The sequence below is a fragment of the Oncorhynchus kisutch genome, linkage group LG2, assembly GCF_002021735.2.
Source record: "Oncorhynchus kisutch isolate 150728-3 linkage group LG2, Okis_V2, whole genome shotgun sequence".
In the NCBI taxonomy this organism is placed as follows: domain Eukaryota; kingdom Metazoa; phylum Chordata; class Actinopteri; order Salmoniformes; family Salmonidae; genus Oncorhynchus; species Oncorhynchus kisutch.
Genome location: NC_034175.2, coordinates 19,712,659 through 19,733,036, shown reverse-complemented (window position 1 = coordinate 19,733,036; position 20,378 = coordinate 19,712,659). Strand labels below are relative to the sequence as shown.

The 20,378-nt window shown below is 41.5% G+C and overlaps 1 protein-coding gene across 1 annotated transcript in view; it reads left to right on the top strand.

The window, feature by feature from the left end:
- The first annotated feature begins 631 nt into the window (after positions 1–631).
- LOC109908939 (raftlin-like) overlaps positions 632–20,378 on the top strand; it is a 55,962-nt gene continuing 36,215 nt past the window's right edge. The window contains exons 1-2 of the mRNA XM_031790098.1: positions 632–728; positions 2,544–2,710. Of these exons, the coding sequence (XP_031645958.1) occupies positions 2,566–2,710 (145 nt within the window). The 5' untranslated portion in view covers positions 632–728; positions 2,544–2,565. The remainder of the gene's footprint in view (positions 729–2,543; positions 2,711–20,378) is intronic.

Sequence of the window (20,378 nt, the reverse complement as noted above, 5' to 3'; positions counted from 1 at the left end):
CAGCCTGATCAACTCTATGCCAAGGAGAAGAGCTGTATGAAATAATAATATAATGACTGGTTTTCAGATTTTCTGATCCACGCCAATCTTTTTTATTAAGGTATCTGTGACCAACAGATGCATATGTATTCCCAGTCATGTGAAAGCCATAGCTTAGGGCCTAATTCATTTATTTCGTTGACTGATTTCCTTACATGAACTGTAAAATCATTGAAATTGTTGCAGGTTGCATTTATATTTTGTTCAGTATATATCTGTCCTATAGAAGTACAACCGATCGTTACTAATTCAGCAAAGAATCAATGCCTTTCTGTTTTTCTGACAATATCGAGCCTTTGTTTAGACTGTTGGTGTAACCCAAACTCCCTCGCTGTCAGTCTAAAAAGCAGAGGAGATTAACCAAAGCGGCCCGTGGAGGCAGAGCTCAGACAGCCTGCTCAGAACATGCACCTCGACTCTTGAGGAGAAGTTTGAGAGGGAAAACAGTCACTCTGAAAATCATAAACATCTCACACTTCCGCTGTCAACTCTAAAAATACCCGGGCCTCGCCTCGCTCCCCCCCGTCGGTCTCCAGGAGCTATACAAATAAGAGCCCCTCTGTTTTTCTAAAATGTTCAGCCCATTGTTTTTCTCTCTTTTTGTTCAGACTTCTGCCTCTCCTGTACACGACATCGCGGAGCCTCTCTCCGGAGTCACTGGAACTTAAACAGAGCAGAGCACATCTGAGGTGAAAGAGAGAAAATTAAAAACTATGGATATTTTACTGTAGTATTTGCCTATTTTCTTTGATGACAGAAAAATGTTGATGTCATTGAGCCGAGTTGCTTTAGAGTTCAGTCCTGGGGGGCTGTTTAGGAGAAATGTAACACTTTTTGGGAAATGGAAGATCTGTTTTTTTGTTTATTTTGGCTTTGAAATGTGTGCTCTTGATTTGAGAACTGAGGCATGAGCCCCAGTTTAAAGACACAGTGGAGAAATTACACAATTCCCAGAGATGACTCACCGAGCTCTATTTTCAACATTTAAAACCAATTTTAAAACCTCTTTGAAACATATTTACAAAAGTACAAAACATCAGATCCTGCAAGCAATTCCTTGTATTCACTGGCGTTGCTACACGCCCTGCAGCCCCCGCAAGGAAGGTCATAAGCCATGAATTTCTTTTTTAGAATGACAGGAAATAAGCTGGACAACTGCTAAATTCTCTGACTCATGGCAAAATGTGTAGAATAGCAGGACATTTGCTTAGAAAATGCTAAATTCTCTCAGCCTCATTGCAAAATCTGTATAAAAGTATGAGATGGTCTATAAAACTGCAGTATGCCGCTGCTTGTATTGACTTGAAAGCCATTGCTTGTAATTGTTATAAATTATACATTTTATGCACACTCATGAAATTGATCAAAAAGAGACATACAAACACGGATATCTATGTAGGTGTTGTCATGAGAGCCACTGTCTTCCACAACACTTTTGAATCTCTGCCATCTCCCCCTTCTTGTCACTTCTATTCAACAGGGTCTAATTACAGTGGCCTGTCTCTCCAGACTCTACTTGCCATGCATTACCTAACTCGTCTCTCTAACGAACAATCTCCAACCAGCCACCCATTTCCTCTTTTTCCCTTGATTGATTCTCACCTTTTCATTCTTCCTGCTCACCTCATTAACAGAGCACCGGTTCGCCCCCCCTCCCCCATCTCCCCCATCCTCCTATCTCCGCCACGGCCTCTTGGATTAGTACGCTGGCGGTGCCCGGAACGGCGTATAATTAGAGGGGAACATAATAAAGTGCGTTCCTCATCAGCTGGGGGGCCGGTGCCCCCTGGACCACCATCCCACCCTCCCGGGTTTAATCAGCAGAGTACAATGGGATATTACCTGTGCCAGCCTGAGCCAATGGAGATGCAGCACCGCTGTCACAAGCCATTTCGGTGACGCCCAGTGCACAGGCTCTTTAGAGGCCCTTTTTTGTCTCTGTTAATTTGTCCCCCAGGGAAAGAGGGCTCCGGAGCCCATGAAAAATCAAGCTCATTTATGCCCTTATTTATTTATTTATTTATTTGGAGCCACTTATACAGCATGTTTTTCTTTATTGGTTTTCCCTCTGAGACTCCCTTGGGGCCCCGTACGTGAGGGGAGGGGAGGGATGTGTGTGTGATATCAAGAGATTAATCCATTTCTCCCTAAATTGGACATGTTTTATGCTTTGGGGACTGGTGTCCGGTTTCACACACACACACGGGTGTCAGGTAGCCTAGCAGTTAGAGCATTGAGCTAGTAACCAAAAGGTTGGTAGTTTAAATCTGAGCCAACAAGGTGATGGCAGACCCTGGCCATGACCCCACTCTTCGAGGGTGTCTCAGGGGGGATTAGGATATGCAAAAAAACACATTTCCAATTCACACGTGTATTAATTAACACTTGTACATGTGTGAAATAGGACAAATTTAAGAACCCTCATTATTATTATTATTGTTATTATTATACACACACACACATTCTTACAGAACCTCATTCGGCCCCATCTATTCCCTATGTAGGGTCCACACACACTCTGGGGAGATGGGCTGTGGACTGAGGAAGCTGAAGCCATCAGAGGAGAGCAGTCCAGGGAAGATCTACTCCACCCTGAAGAGACCACAGGTGGAGACCAAGGTGGGCGTGGCCTACACATACCAATACGTCGACTTCCTCGTAGGGAAATACGGTAAGACATGCAACGTTTCAGAGAGAATTCAGTGGTTATTTCTAAGCCGTTTGAAAAATGTATTAGTCGCTGTTACAGTAAGAATACTAAATTATAATGTTCTCCAACTCTCTTTTTACACGCCGAAGATATCCTTAACCATCATATTATTAGGGGTGGCAGGTAACCTAGTGGTTAGAGCATTGGGCCAGTAACTGAAAGGTTGCTAGATCGAATCCCAGAGCTGACAAGGTAAAAATCTGTCGTTTTGCCCCTGAACAAGGCAGTTAACCCACTATTCCCCTGAACAAGGCAGTTAACCCACTATTCCCCTGAACAAGGCAGTTAACCCACTATTCCCCTGAACAAGGCAGTTAACCCACTATTCCCCTGAACAAGGCAGTTAACCCACTATTTCTAGGCCGTCATTATAAATAATAAATTAACTGACTTGCCTACTTAAGTAAAGGTTAAATAAAAAATATATATTGTTCAAGTTCAGTACCAGACATAAAACTGACAAACACAACAGGTTCTCCAACCACAGAACACGTTCTCCACCTCTCACATCGTTAGATGGAAATACCTTCCTCCACCATAATAGACTCCATCTCCCTCTCCCACCTCCTCAACACACCCGCAGCCCATAGAGGCCTTTCTTGTTGCAATTTGAGGTGTTTATGAGATGCAAGGTGGGTGTTGCTTCCTGAGACCTGCTCTGCTCAGGGGCGGGGCCCATGGAAGCTGGGGATAAATATAGCCATCACTTTATTTCCCGTCAAGAGAAGTTACAATTCAAACAGTGTGAATGATGGTGGGCTGGTGGGAGATGCAGTCCTCTGGAGCCGGGAGAAGCTGGGAGATGTAGTGTGCTGTGTGTTGGCTGTGACAGTTTATTAGACTCCATTAGCGAGTCACTTTGACGGGGAGAGAATGGGTACTAAGATACACCATCTGGGTGTCTGGGGCTGTATGTGTGCGTCTCTCTCGCTTTCTGTCTCTCCCGCACTCTCGCTCTCTCCCACTGTTGTCTGTCTGTCTCGCTCGCTCTTTCTCAGTTCTCTGCCTCGCTCTTATTTTTAAAGCTGTGCCTGTTTATGTCTCCTAGGACTATATTGAGTCTGTGTAGTGTTTGGGACCGTCTGAAAATCCTTACATTATCTAAACAGTTTTCCAGGGTAACTGTTGGGGGATAACTTACTGTATGTAATTCTATTGTACCAGGCATTTGACTAGGCTACAGGTAGTTCCACAGTTCCTGCCACTGTTCGTGCTGTTTCCTAGAAAATACACAGCATTTAATATGATCACAGAAGTGCACTATACATACTCATGGCTGTATATACTAACTAGCCTGTTTATTCCTATTTGTAATGTAAATGTGGCCTCTTTGTATCCAGGTTCATACTCTCTTGTTCTAAAAAGTGTTTTGGTTTCAGCAACAGGCTCTAACAAAACACTTTCAACTAATCAAATTGTTCAGATAACTATGAGAATTGAGGACAAAATTAGGACATTAGGAAGATTACAAATGTTTGTGTTTATTTGTTTCCAATCATGTCCATAGCTCAATGTATCTCTAAAACAGGCACCATATAGCACTGCTAGTCACTTTTAGGGGATTTTCACATCTGAAATTTGGTACCCTGGTTCAGTGTTCTGGAGCATTTTGTGAGAATTCTACAGAATACTTTTTGCTTTCACAAGACCTGAAAATAACTGTTTCAAGGTGCGATTAGCATTTTACATGACGTTAGCGAGCTAGCTTGTTTACAACGGGCAAAAAAGTTCCACAAAACTCACGCTGCCGTGTCACAATATCTGGTACTCTGGTTCTGGGTCATGGTCCCGCTACTCACACAGGTCCAGGATCTTTTGGGTTTCACACATGCTTTATAGCGCGGATCAGGGTACCACATGCTCCAGAATCAGGATAATAAAGGGATATGTGAAAGCGCCCCTTAGATAAATGACCAAATGATAGGGGGCCATGTTGAACCACATTAAGACCGGACCAAGATATGAAGAGCAATGTGTCATGAGCTTTTAATGATCTGCCACTGTAAATGCCAGGCAGCCTTAGCTAGCAAGCTATAACCCCAGGTTTTATGTCAGTTTATTGCACACATTCACGAACATAGCCATGCTGCTACCTTTCATTTACCTCAGAAAATGGCTTTGAAACAGAGGCAAGAATGATTTGATATTAACACCATGACCCAATAGGGAAAGGATAAAGTGAGTGCTGTGCTAACCGGTGTGGAAAGAAAGCCAGCTCACCCTACACACAGAGAAATGCTCTTGGAGTGCTTGGCACGTATTTTATTTCCAAAACTATAATTTCAAATATTTAAAATGTCAAGAGGATGAAAAATTGAAAACACACTTATGTTTGTCTCCAGTAGACAGCATATAGCTACAGAGATGTTGTCCTTGAAATCAAATCCAGCTGACACGCACGCACGCATGCACGCACACACCATTTGATTTCATCTTGGCTTCAGACACATTATTTATATGCAAAACCCCCAGAGCCTGAAGTCCTCTTGTTAATATAAGCTTTTCTCACTGCTCCGTGTGACTGACATGTAGGAGCAGCAGCCTGTGCTCTGATCGGAAGCAGGAATATGGAGCACGGAAATGAGAGGTCAGTGGAATTTCTGAGCACCGTAGTGTGTTCTGAGTGGAGATTAACCCCATGGATGCGGGGAGCCAGAATGTATCCCAGTTCACCACTCCGAGAGGGAGAATTGAACCGCGGTTGGTTCTCAGGGAACGACATTGCAGTGAATTCATGGTCATCAGGTTTTACATTAGATTTCCATTATATTCCCACTGCATGGGTGAGGTGTTTGCATGGCTCGATTCCATTCAACATATTGTTTATAATGTAGAAACAGAAAAGACATGCTGAGGGTAGAAGTTGACACCAACCACAGATCTAGGATCCCATGACTTTATACCCCCTAACCGTAACATTAGAGGTATGACAAAATGAATGAGCCTGTAGGTCTAATGATTATGGGTCATTTCTATTCAAAGACATGCACATGTAGAATGCACATCTGCCTTAAAGTGTGAATGTAGATGATAGCGATGGTCGGATTAGCATACTCAATCAATGAACCACGGATGGCTTTGTGTAGCAGACAGCTCCTACTAAGTTCAATCTCGGTAACCAAATACACTGAGTGTACGAAACATGAAGAACACCTTCCTAATATTAAGTTGCAGCCCGCTTGTCCTCAGAATTGGGGAACGGACTCTACAAGGTGTCAAAAGTTTTCCACATGGATGCTGGCCCATGTTGATGCATATGCTTCCCACAGTTGTGTCGAGTTGGCTGGGTGTCCTTTGGGTGGTGGATCATTCTTGATACACACAGGAAACTGTTGAGCATGAAAAACCCAGCAGCGTTACAGTTCTTGACGCAAACCGGTGCGCCTGCCACCTACTACCATAGCCCGTTCGTAGGCACTTAAATATTTTGTCTTGCCCATTCAATCTCTGAATGGCACACATACACAATCCTTGTCTCAGTTGTCTCAAGGCTTTACAATCCCTATTTAACCTGTCACCTCCCCTTAATCTACTCTGATTGATGTGGATTTAACAAATTACAAATTACAAGGGATCATAGCATTCACCTGGTCAGTCTGTCATGGAAAGGGCAGGTGTTCATAATGTTTTGTACACTCCGTGAATGTCATACACTGTAAGTTTAACTATTCTGTAAATACTTCACATGTAAATACCTTTTTGAGGTTTCTCGGTACAGGTGTTCATACAGCAACAGATGTAGTGCTGAATGTTCCTTACTATTGCTTTGGACCACTCAAGCAGTCGAATACCAGCCTATTGTTTTTCAAATAAAATGTGTTCGAGCAGCCTTAAAAAGTCTGACATTGTAAAACTCAGCAGGTTCCTAATCATTAGGCTTCGAACAAGAGCAACTGCTGACAACGTTTTCATCAACAGGAAACGCAGATTTCTGTACATTTCCTTCCTCTCCCCCTTTCACTCACTCTCTCTCTCTCTATGTCCTATATCTGAGCCTATGTCTGAGATTAGCCTTGATTCTACAGGAGGAAATTCTTCTTATTCTGCTAATACTGTTTCCTGTGTCTAAGGGTCTGTCTTCTGTGGTGAACGGATCCTCATCTGCTATGTGAAATATGTGTACATACAATTATGTTCCTTCTTCGTTGGAGGCAAATAATCTGTTCATGATTTGGTTTTACTGGCAGCCCAAATATGAACCTGTCTTATCTAGTTTTCAGGAGAGTTCTCTTTCTCTCTCTAGAGGTGTGTGGGGATTTCTGAGTGTGGGAACTGTGTGCATTATGTGTTTGTGTGTATATATGTATATATATACTGTAAGAGTGTGTGTGTGTGTTTGAGTGCCTGTTTTTACCAACCCCATTTTCTAGCGTCCACCCTCTTCCCGCTACTCTGATACACAATACCTCCTATACGCCCCCTCACAGCTTTATTGGGTGTTATTGCCCTGTTACTCTGATCCAATATGACAGTATTGATTGTGTTGAAATGCAATCTAGGCATAGCTAGCAGAGGAGTAAACAAGCTACATTTAACCAAACACCTCTGCCCCAGCCTTCACACAACCCAAATGAGGAACAATGATATTTGTTGAGAGGATAAATTGTTTCCTCTCATGGCTATTCTTGGACTTTATAAAGAGGGCATTGGGTTGTTGCTCACCGTTCACAGGAAGTGTCTTCATTCTGGAGAATCTTGACCTCACTTCCTGAAAGCTAGGTTTGAACATTTTTGTTTTCAAAGAACGTCTTGGTTGAAGGTCCATCACAAGGTTCATGAGACATTGGTTTTCTGTGAAAGCTTTCAATTGGAATGACAAGATACAGAATGTACTGAGAGTGTATGCATGTCCACACTTAAATGACAGAGCTGAACACAGTTGTTTTTCATTCATCTTCATTCTCATTCAGTTAGTGGGATTCCAGTTGTCGTTCAAAAAATGTTGCTTAATAATTGACATGCACAGCTTGAGACTGCCATGCTACTTACTGCTTATCCTACAGCCATTCTCTCCCATTAACCACTAATGTAGAGCTTCAGACATTCTGGGGCTGTTTGAACTCCTCTGAGCTGGCGTGTTATGAAAAGTCTAACATTTCAAAAGCATATTTGAAGTTCTCATGAGATCGATATAGATATGGGGGGGGGGGGTTCTCTTCAGATTTCTGCCGTGAGAACCAACACAAGACTCCACTGAGGATATATCAACCCTCAAATAAACCTGAAGGACTCACCATCAATAACGGAATAGTGTAGCCTACCCACAAATGACTTATCCTCAGTGATCGACATACTTGGGGAAATGTTTGCTAAACGGGGTTCATTCGAGTCCGTTGGGCTATCTGGGTTCTCTGAAAACCACACAGAAGAGAAGTATCGTATTGACAAAATGTCTTCTCTAAATAGTCATGTCAAGGTTTGAGCCCACCTCACCACCACACACTGGTTGTGTGTGCTTTCTCCGAGAGTCTGTCTCTCATCCTGTGTAAACTGTCAATCGTACGTAGCACCAGTCGTCTGTATCTGTTCTCTTTAATAATATATTAAAATGTTTTTCAGTCATTCTCCTGCATTTCACTGATTTCATAACTCATGGGAACATGGGTCTTGTCCTTCAAGAATTCAGAATTGCTTGTGAAGTATGTAGGTATCACAGCGTCAATTATATATAATAATCCTATATGTCTATAGCAATCTATTCTGGTAATTTACAAACAAAAGATGGGGGTGTTATGCAGGCACTGTAGGCAGTTAATTATAATAAAGATCATAGACACATTCCGTAATTATTGCAGATCTGTCTCATATTTCACTCATACATCTGAGTTGGAAGCGAGGTCCCAGGCATTGTTTCCATGGGTTCAATCATTATAGTGCCGGATGTGGTTTCCATGACGATCTACCACCTGTTGTCTGGTGGAGCTCCCATCTGCTGGGAGACTGAGGTGTGAGTCAAAGGCTTTCTGCAATGGGAGTTAATGACTACTGAAGAGGGTGTGGACGATACAGTATCTGTTTATTCATTTAGGATCGCATCTCTTGATGTATCGTACTGGCGCCTTCAGACTCAGTCTGGGGAATCAGCCTGGGGCGGCAGGTAACCTAGAGGTTAGAGCGTTGGACTAGTGACCGAAACGTTGCAAGATCGAATCCCCGAGCTGACAAGGTAAAAATCTTGTCGTTCTGCCCCTGAACAAGGCAGTTAACCTACTGTTCCTAGGACATCATTGAAAATAAGAATTTGTTCTTAACTGACTTGCCTAGTTAAATAAAGGTTAAATAAAAATATGCCTCCCTAACTTATGTTACGGCTAATGCATCTCTATGGAAAATATGAGGAAGAGTAGAGTTATTTATTACTGCTATGTAAGAGAATGAGATGATTCACACCGTGTGTGCAGGTGCAGACACGTGTTTTACAGTGCCGGCTGCACATAGAAGTGGATCATCCACTCTATACAGTTGTGAAAACACTTAGTGCCTTCTAAAAGTATTCACACCCCTTGACTTTTTTCACTGTGTTGTGTTGTAGCCGGAATGTAAAATGGTCTCCATTGAGATTGTGTGTCACTGGCTTCCACACAACACCCCATCATTTCATAGTGGAATTATGTTTTTAGACATTTTCACAAATTATTTAAAAATGTAAAGCTGAAATGGTCTTGAGTCAATTAGTATTCAACCCCTTTGTTATGGCAAGCCTAAATAAGTTCAGGAGTAAAATTAGCTTAACAAGTCACATATTAACTTGCATGGACTCCACTCTGTGTGCAATAATAGTGTTTAACATGCTTTTTGAATGCCTGAATACTTAATTTAATGTGTGGGGTACAGAAATTATCTGTAAGGTCGCTCAGTTGAGCAGTGAATTTCAAAAACAGATTCAACCACAAAGACCAGTAGGTTTTACAATGCCTCGCAAAGAAAGGCACCTATTGGTAGATGGGTAAAAGAAAAAAAAAGCAGACGTTGAATAGTGTATCAAATACACCCAGTCTGCTCATTTAACACAAGCGGCCTCATTTAACTCAGTTGCTGGAGAGGAAGGAAACCGCTCAGGGATTTCACCATGAGGCCAATGGTAACTTTAAAACAGTTAGTTTTAATTCATGGCTGTGGTAGGAGAAAACTGAGGATGGATAGACAACATTGTAGTTACTCCACAATACTAACCTAAATGACAGTGTGTAAAGAAGGAAGCCTGTACAGAATATTCCAAAACATTCATCCTGTTTGGAATAAGACACTAAAGTAAAACTGAAAAAAACGTGGCAATTTCTGAATACAAATTGTTATGTTTGGTGCAAATCCAACAAAACACACATCATCGAGTACCACTGTTCATATTTTCAAGCATGGTGGTAGCTGCGTCATGTTATGGGTATGCTTGTCATCGGCAATGACTAGAGAGTTTTTCAGGATAAAAAGAAACTGTAGGAAAACCTGGTTTAGTCTGCTTTCCAACAGACACTGGGAGACAAATTCACATTTCAGCAGGTCAATAACCTTAAACATAAGCCAAATATACACTGGACTAGCTTACCAAGTTTCAAGCCTGTAAGTATATGGCAAGACCTAAATGTCTGTCTATTAATTATCATTCAACCACTTGTCAGAGCTTGAAGACATTTTTAAAGAATAATGTGAAAATATTGAACAATCTTTAGAATTACCCAGAAAGACTCACAGCTGTAATCGCTGCCAAAGGTGATTCTAACATGTATTGACTCAGGGGTGTATACTTATGTAAGTTAGATTTCTGTATTTCATTTTCTGTACATTTGCAAGCATTTCTAAAAACATGTTTTACTTTGTCATTATGGGGTGTATGTAGGTGGGGAAGAAAAAAATACATGTTATCCATAAAAGGCTGAAAAACATGTGACACCTCATTGATAGTTTTTGGCTGGCACATTTTATCATCAAACATATTCAAGTTCACAGCCTTTGTGATGGGGCTTGTACTGAGCCCTGAGGTATACCAGTAGATTCAATACTACTGTACTGAGGTGTTCTACTCCATTGGGTTATTATTTCAAACATTTTGGACATTTTTATTTAACTAGGCATATTGAGGTATTGAGTTGTGGTGGTGGTTCTCTGTACCCTGTGTACTCTTCCGTAATAATTATGGAGGCACGAAGGGCACTGCGTGAGATGTTGAAACTGGTGATCCCAGAGGAATGCCGGGGACCTAGGGCTGTTTGCATGTCATTATCAATGTGGGTACCCCCTTCCACCCACGTACAGTGCAGAAACACAGACACACACATAACCTCCACCACCAACAGATACCCAGACAGACCACAGCGTTTACAGACCACAGCGTTTACAGTATCTCTCTCAAACAGTGCAATCTTTCATGACGTGGAAAGATATGATCCCCATAGTCATAGTGGTGGTGATTTATACATACAGTACAAACCCAGACGGTAGGCATTATAGATGAACCCTCTCTAAGACAGATTCCCAATGTTTTCCTAAGAAGTAATAATCTCACAGCTGGAGCTGTGGTCGTTGGTATCCCTCCCCAAAACATTCTCATACATTATATAAACCAAGAACAGAAGTAAAGAAGATTATGGACTTGAGAGTAAACAGAAATGCATTTGATGCCAGGAACCTGTAAATAAGGAATGGAAATCTAGCCTTGTTGAAGGGGTCTAATCCTTATGTTAACCACAATCCATTACAAATTCTAATCTCCATATTTTACCATTATAATTTTGTATCTTGCAATCAATTTGCATCGAACACTTCTCTTATTCAAGTGTGGCTTCTTTCAATGGAACCCTAATGTCAGAAAATGTTATGGAAATGGACTGGTTCAAATAGTATTTGAGATCTTGAGTGTTTACTTGATCCTGCCCAGAGTGCCAGGTGGGCAGGTTTTTCACTTTGGGGATTTTTTTTCTCGATTTGTTCAATTGCACCAGGCAACCTATGTCAAACACAACTAAAGTATTTGAAAGATTCAGAATGCTATTTGAACCCAGGTCTGCTGTGGTGCACCACTGAATGTCGTCAATGGATTCATATGGGCATTGATGAACGCCTGCTCATTTAACACTGCTTGTCTCTCAAGAGCTGCCCGTCTCCGAGCAACAGGGCTGTCAACGGATCTACTTTCTCAGAAATCTCGCTTCGGAGACTTCCTGTCAAGCAAATCTGATGGAGGGAGAGACTTAATTCCAGAGAGACCTTTTTTTTCCTATTTATAAACCTTTTTACTAGCTGCACAAATTACAGGTCGTTTTCCCTCCATCAAGTCCCCGAGCGCCTTTTCATTTAGCCGTCGTAACATACAGTGTTTAGACATTTTAAAGAGGGAGCTTTTGATTAACTCTGTGCTTTTCCACTATTTTACAGGCTTATGTGTGGTTGTGCTAAGATTGAAAGTAGCAGGGGATGCATAGGTACATGGTGATCTACAGATGGACGCTTAAATGCACTGTCTAGACTTAAAAGTACAATTACATGAGCATTTTAGCAGTCCCTGGAGACTCACTGCCTAGTCAAACGACACACTAAACCTAAGCTCCTCATCGATTATGTCTGCTTCGGACAGGTCCAGTCTGTTGATGACCGCCTACTCTTCTCATGATGCAGTCTGTTACGGTGCCACCGTGTAAGCTGTCATAAGACTTGCATAACCTGTAACAACACCTAGCAGGCTAGCAGTGACTCTTCCTCCCTCTGGAACATGACCCCTGCCAGTAGTTCCGTTTTAAATGATTAGAATGTTGTCATCTGTATCTGAGAAGGGAACAGGAGCAGCTTGTCTCCAGGTTATCTCCCACTTCGCCAGAGCACAAGGTGTGTGTGTGTGTGTGTGTGTGTGTGTGAGCGTATGTGTGTGCCTGTCTCTTTGTGTGTGTTTGAGAGACTGCGTGCTTACCTTGGTTGGTGTGCCTAAGTCTTAGAGAGTGTGCAATTTTGCTTACCTCTGAGCGAGTGGTGGGCCAATGCACGGCACCAGCAGGCCTCTCACAATGACTCATTAGTTAGGTAATTAAGGCACAAGGCTGTGTCCCCGGGGCTCCACAGTGGAGCACTGTGAGCTAGGACTACTAATTATACTGCTAGTCCCAGAGAAAAGAGAGATGGAGGGAACGTATGGTCCATAGGTCCTGCTCTCAACAAAGGAGGGTGGTGGGGGGGAAGAAATGGGGAGAGGTTCGGACAGGGGACCTGTCGGCATTTTCATTATGCGTCTATGAAAGCTAATGGCACAGGGCAGGGCCTGGAGAGGGGAGACGGGTCCAGAGGTTGGGCTCAGTGGAAAGAAGGGTTTAGGGAGACAGAGTATTTTAATTGGACACAGATGAGGGTATGAGTACTTTGGATACTTACAGTATTCTGCAAGGGTGGGTTAACACAGACTTTAAATGGTCTTCTGTGGTCATTTGTAAGGACCTTCTATTATGTAGTAATTATGTAGGCTTTATGAACTGCCGAAGACCCCATAGAAGTAGAGAAATAGTGAAGGGGTGGTGGCTATTGTCATTTTGAGCACAGTGCTACCATTAGTCATTGTCATTTGGATGACATATTGTAGTATCCTAATCAAATTACAAGATGGTCCCTTCCTGTATGGTTTCAGGATATTATACTCTACAGTATGCATCTTGTTTTGTCATGCAAAACACCACTTCCATACCCTGAACTCAAAGCAGCTAACTTTTTCAGTTGAATGACATTATAATCTTCAAGTTGTTTGAATATGATATAGTCCAGAAGCAAAATGAGTTCTTAGTGTGGTAGGAAAATAAACAGCGCTTTAATTGTGATGAGGGAAAATGATGCTGAGCAGCAGATAGCATGTTTCACTTTTCCCTGAGTACTAATAGCTCATTTATTCCGGGTCTATTTTTTTCCCCACTCAAGGTTCATACAAATCGTATTGAACTATATCCCCCAGCGGCAGAGTACCGAGTGTCGGTGGAGCCCCACACGCTCAAATCTCTCAGCTTCTTCATTTCTTATATACTCATTTATTTTTTTTACACATTGACTGATGGAAGTGCAATAGCCGAGCTCAACGGTGCTTACATGGAACTGATGGTAGAGGGCGAATGACACATCGAACACAATCAATTCAAACTGGAGCTGGAAAGATTTCAAACTAGCTGCACTTCATTTGACCTGTTTTTCTATTGATAGTTCTTTGTATATATCCATACAAATTATGCTGATTCATGATTTTGACTGGCTGAGAAAAGCTGCCTTCCTGTCTGTCTCATCCTGACTCCTGACACGTTCTTTACTATGGGACAGCTGGAGATCGAATTTGAATATTGAAACAATGTTGCAAATGTTGGAGAGACAGACCGCAAGGTTTATATACAAATCTCCACTGTTGAAATCTAAATGTTAGTCTAAAAGAAACGTGAGATTGTTTTTTTATAGTGTAGATCATGTTTATAAATTGCCTGGCTGGGTTGATGAGACAGCAGATTGTGCAGTCAGATGGAACAGAGTAAATGGGCATTTTAACATCATAGATTTAGTCTGTGGTAACTTGTGGATAGACATCGGCTGGAATGCGGTTTTAACCCATCAGCATTCAGGATTAGACCCACCGTTGTATAATGTTACATTTACAGTGCCATCAAAAAGTTATTCATACCCCTTGACTTATTCCACATTTTGTTGCGTTACATCCTGAATTCAAAATGGATTAAATATTTATCTACACACAATATCCCATAATGACAAAGTAAAAACATGTTTTTAGAAATGTTTGCAAATGTATTGATGATGAAATTCAGGAATATCTCATTTGCATAAGTATTCACACCCCAGAGTTTATATATGTTAGAATCACTTTTGGCAGTGAGTCTTTCTGGGTAGGTCTCTAAGAGCTTTGCACACCTAGATTGTACAATATTTGCACATAATAAAATATGAAATTCTAGACAGCTATTTCGGTATCACTTTACTTGACACCTAGCGTCATAACACACAATATAGTCATAACACTGTCATGATATATTAAGACCTGTTGTGATATATTGCGTTATTTTATGGCTGGTTATGACACCTACATAAGTGTCAAAACACACAACCTACCACACAAGGCAAAATATTCCATTACACCATTGCCTACATGTCAACAGTATTTTTATCTAATATTTTCTGAAATTGACCATATTGAATTATCATTGTAATTGCGCACACATTGACGTCAGATATGCACCTACCCCAATAGTATGTTGCTGATAACTGGGATGAATGCAGGGGCAGATTTCAGGAGCAGGACAAGACACCCTCTTTTTGACTGATGACTGACGATTATGATGACAGTTTCACAAAGTGTATTTTCTTAGTCCAACTAAAGTGACACAGGATGGTCATACTACTTCTTGATAGTGAAATAAAGTGTAAAAACACTTAAAATATTCATTACAACAACAAAGGATGTAAGAAACAAACTTTCAAACAAAAGGAAACGTCTTGGCAGGGAAAAAAATACATTTGAATTTATGTGGGTTTTGAAACTCTTATGTAGGTGTCATAACCAGCCATAAAATAACGCAATATACTGTATGTCACACCAGGTGTAAATATATGGGTCATGACAGTGTTACTACAATGTTGTTGATCCATCCTCAGTTTTCTATCACAGCCATTAAACTCTGTTACTGTTTTAGTCACCATTGACTTCATTGTGAAATCCCTGAGCTGTTTCCTTCCTCTCCGGCAACTGAATTAGGAAGGACGTCTATCTTTGTAGTGACTGGGTGTATTGATACACCATCCAAAGTGTAATTAATAACTTTGCCATGCTCAAAGGGATATTCAATGTCTGCTTCTTTTTTTCTTTTCTTTTTTACCCATCTACCAATATACGCCCTTGTTTGCCAAGCATTGGAAAACCTCCCTGGTCTTTGTGGTTGAATCTGTGTTTGAAATTCACTGCTCGACTGAGGGACCTTACAGGTAATTCCACTTTGACATTATGGGGTTTTGTGTGTGGGCCAGTGACACAAAATCTAAATTTAAGTAATTTAACATTCAGGCAGTAAGACAGACAACAAAATGTGAAAACGTCTAGGTGTGTGGATGCCCAGGTGAAACATACAGCCCAGGTGAAACATGCAGCCCAGGTGAAACATACAGCGCATTCGGAAAGTATTCGGACCCCTTTTCCACATTTTGTTACGTTACAGCCTTATTCTAAAATTGATTAATTCATTTTTTCCTCATCAATCTACACACAATACACCATAATGACAAAGCAAAAACAGGTTTTTAGAAATTTTAGCAAATTGATAAATAGAAAACACTGAAATATTACAATTACACAATACTCAGACCCTTTACTCAGTACTTTGTTGAAACACCTTTATCAGTGATTACAGACTCGAGTCTTCTTGGGTATGATGCAACAAGTTTGGCACACCTGTATTTGGGGAGTTTCTCCCATTCTTCTCTGCAGATCCTCTCAAGCTCTGTCAAGTTGGATGGCGAGTGTCGCTGCACAGCTATTTTCAGGTCTCCCCAGAGATGTTCGATCGGGTTCAAGTAAAATAAAATTGTATTTTTCACACGCGCCGAATACAACCGGTACAGACCTTTACCGTGAAAGGCTTACCAAGCCATGAGGTCGAAGGAATTGTTCGTAGAGCTCTGGCTAGGCCACTCAAGGACATTCAGAGACTTGTCCCGAAGCCACTCCTACGTTATCTTGGCTGTGTGCTGAGGGTTGTTGTCCTGTTGGAAGGTGAATCCTTCCCCCAGTCTGAGGTCCAGAGTGCTCTGGAGCAGGTTTTCATCAAGGATCTATCTGTACATTGCGCCATTCATCTTTCCCTCGATCATGACTAGTCTCTCAGTCTCTTCCGCTGAAAAACATCCCCACAGCATTATGCTGCCACCCCCATGCTTCACTGTAGAAATGGTGCAAGTTCCTCCAGACGTGACGCTTGGCATTCAGGCCATAGAGTTCAATCTTGGTTTCATCAGACCAGAGAATCTTGTTTCTCATGGTCTGAGAGTCCTTTAGGTGCCTTTTGGCAAACTCCATGCGGGCTGTCATGTCCCGTTTACTGAGGAGTGGCTTCCATCTGGCCACTCTACCATAAAGGCCTGATTGGTGGAGTGCCGCAGAGATGGGAGAACCTTCCAGAAGGACATCCATCTCCACAGAGGAACTCTGGAGCTCTGTCATAGTGGCCAATGGGTTCTTGGTCACCTCCCTGACCTAGGCCCTTCTCCCCCGATTGCTCATTTTGGCCAGGCGGCCAGCTCTAGGAGGAGTCTTGGTTGTTCCAAACTTCTTCAATTTAAGAATGATGGATGCCACTTGGGGACCATCAATGCTGCAGAAATGTTTTGCTAACCTTTCCCAGATCTGTGCCTCGACACAATCCTGTCTCGGAGCTCTACGGACAATTCCTTCCACCTCATGGCTTGATTTTTGTTCTGACATTCACTGTCAACTGTGGGACCTTATATGGACAGGTGTGTGCCTTTCCAAATCATGTCCAATCAATTGCATTTATCACAGGTGGACTCGAGTCAAGGAGTAGATCTCAAGGATGATCAATGGAAACAGGATGCACCTGAGCTCAATTTCAAGCTTCATAGCAACGGGTCTGAATACTTATCTAAATATGATATTTTTTTTGCAAAGATTTATAATAAAAAAATTCGCTTGGTCATTGTGGGGTATTTTGTGTAGATTGATGAGGATTTTTATTTTATTTAATACATTTTAGAATAAGTCAAGGGGTCTGAATACTTTCGGAAAGCACTGTATATCACTATAATGTGTTGTGTAGTAGGACCAAGATGATTTCTCCTCATTATTAAATGGGAGTCTTTTTTTGGTTTGGCTCTGTGCTAACAGAATTTTCCAGAAAACCTATTTATTGGCTGTCAGCCAGGAGCCTTTTCTTTCATTATCTGTCAAGGTACGATTATTTTTTTCTTTCTGTTATTATAAGTTAAAATAAATTCTGGGTAAACAAAAAAGGGAAAAGTAATTGGCTTCCTATTTGTTGATAACGTTAACCAGACTGCCTCAGTCTGCCTATGGGCTTTTCAAACAAGGGACCTCACATTTACGATATTAAACGCAAACATTGACTTGAGATATATACAGTGTGCTCCAAAATTACTGGCACCCCTGACTGGCAATGCACATACTTAAAAAAATATAAGCAATATAATTATAGAGATAAACTCAAAATACCAACATGTGAGAAATACTGTACTTTATTCATGTTTCAATGGAACCCACCACAATCATACAATTATTTAATTCAAAATACATTACACCAAAATCAAGGTTTCATAAGTATTGGCACTCCTCATTTAGTACAACCACCTCTGGCAAGGATAACAGCATGGAGTCTTTTCCTGTAATGTTTGACAAGGTCAAGGTACACATTTGGAGGGATTTTGGACCATTCCTCTATGCAGATTCTTCACATTCTTGGGTTTGCGCTTATCAACTGCCCTCTTCAACTCCACCCACAGGTTTTCGATTGGATTGAGGTCCGGCGACTGACATGGCCATGGCAGAACATTGATTTTGTTGTCACAGAACCATTTCTGTGTGGATCTTGAGGCATGTTTTGGGTCATTGTCTTGTTGGAAAGTCCACCTACGGCCAAGTCCCAGCCTTCTAGCCGAGGCAACCAGATTGTCAGCCAAAATTGTCTGATACTTGGTGGAATTCATTATGCAAACAATCTTAACTAGTGTCCCTGGTCATCTGGAATCTTTCACCGTGGGTATGAGGTGCCTCTCCTTGTATGCATCTCTGTTTTGACGCCAAACATGCCGATGCTGTATCTGACCAAAACGTTCAATTTTGGCCTCATCTGACCAGAGCACCTTCTTCCAGTCATAATTGAAATGACGTTTGGCAAACTCCAAGCCCTTGCATCTGTGTCTTATGGTCAGAAAGGGCTTTAATCTGGCAACCCTTCCAAAGAGCCTGTGGATGTGGAGGTGGCATCTGATGGTGCTTTTTGAAACCTGGTGACCCCAAGACGCAACCAAGGCCTGCAATTCTTTCACAGTGATTCTTGGGGATTTTGTTGCTTCTCTCACCATCTTCCTCCCCTCTCCTGGGGGGCAAAATGCATTTGCAGTTTTGTGAAAAACAGAGTTTAAAAAGTACTTGGCTAAGGTGTATTTAAACTTCTGACTTCAAATATATATATATATATATATATATATATATATATATATAATACACACACACATATACAGTTGAAGTCAGAAGTTTACATGCACCTTGGACAAATACTTTTAAAAACTAAGTTTTTCACAATTCCTGACATTTAATCCTAGTAAAAAGTCCCTGTCTTAGGTCAGTTAGGACCACTACTTTATTTTAAGAATGTTACATGTCAGAATAATAGAAGAGAGAATGATTTATTTCAGCTTTATTTCTTTCATCACATTCCCAGTGGGTCAGAAGTTTACATACACTCAACTAGTATTTGGTAGCATTGCCTTTAAATGGTTTAACTTGGATCAAACGTTTCGGGTAGCCTTCCACAAGCTTCCCACAATAAGTTGGGTGAATTTTGGCCTATTCCTCCTGACAGAGCTGGTGTAACTGAGTCAGGTTTGTAGGCCTTATTGCTCGCACACGCTTTTTCAGTTCTACCCACAAATTATCTAGTGGATTGAGGTCAGGGCTTTGGGATGACCACTCCAATACCTTGACTTTGTTGTCCTTAGGCCATTTTGCCACAACTTTGGAAGTATGCTTGGGGTCATTGTCCATTTGGAAGACCCATTTGCGACCAAGCTTTAACTTCCTGACTGATATCTTGAAATGTTGCTTCAATATATCCACATAATTTCCATCCTCATGATTCCATCTATTTTGTGAAGTGCACCAGTCCCTCCAGCAGCAAAGCACCCCCACAACATGATGCTGCCACCCCTTGCTTCACGGTTGGGATGGTGTTCTTTGGCTTGCAAGCATCCCGCTTTTTCCTCCAAACATACGATGGTCATTATGGCCAACCAGTTCTATTTTTGTTTCATCAGACAAGAGGACATTTGTCCAAAAAGTACGATCTTTGTCCCCATGTGCAGTTACAAACTGTAGTCTGGCTTTTTCATGGCGGATTTGGAGCAGTGGCTTCTTCCTTGCTGAAGTCAATGTAGGACTCGTTTTACTGTGGATATAGATACTTTTGTATCCGTTTCCTCCAGTATCTTCACAAGGTCCTTTGCAAAGTACATTCATCTCTAGAAGACAGAAGGCGTCTCCTTCCTGAGCTGTATGATGGCTGCGTGGTCCCATGGTGTTTATACTTGCGTACTATTGTTTGTACAGATGAACATGAACCAGACTTGTGGAGGTCTACAATGTTTTTTCTGAGGTCTTGGCTGATTTCTTTTGATTTTCCCATGATGTCAAGCAAAGAGGCACTGAATTTGAAGGTAGGCCTTGAAATACATCCACAGGTACACCTCCAATTGATTCAAATTATGTCAATTAGCCAATCAGAAGCCATGACATAATTTTCTTGAATTTTCCAAGCTGTTTAAAGGCACAGTCAACTTAGTGTATGTAAACTTCTGACCCACTGGAATTGTGATACAGTGAATTATAAGTGAAATAATCTGTCTGTAAATAATTGTTGGAAAAATT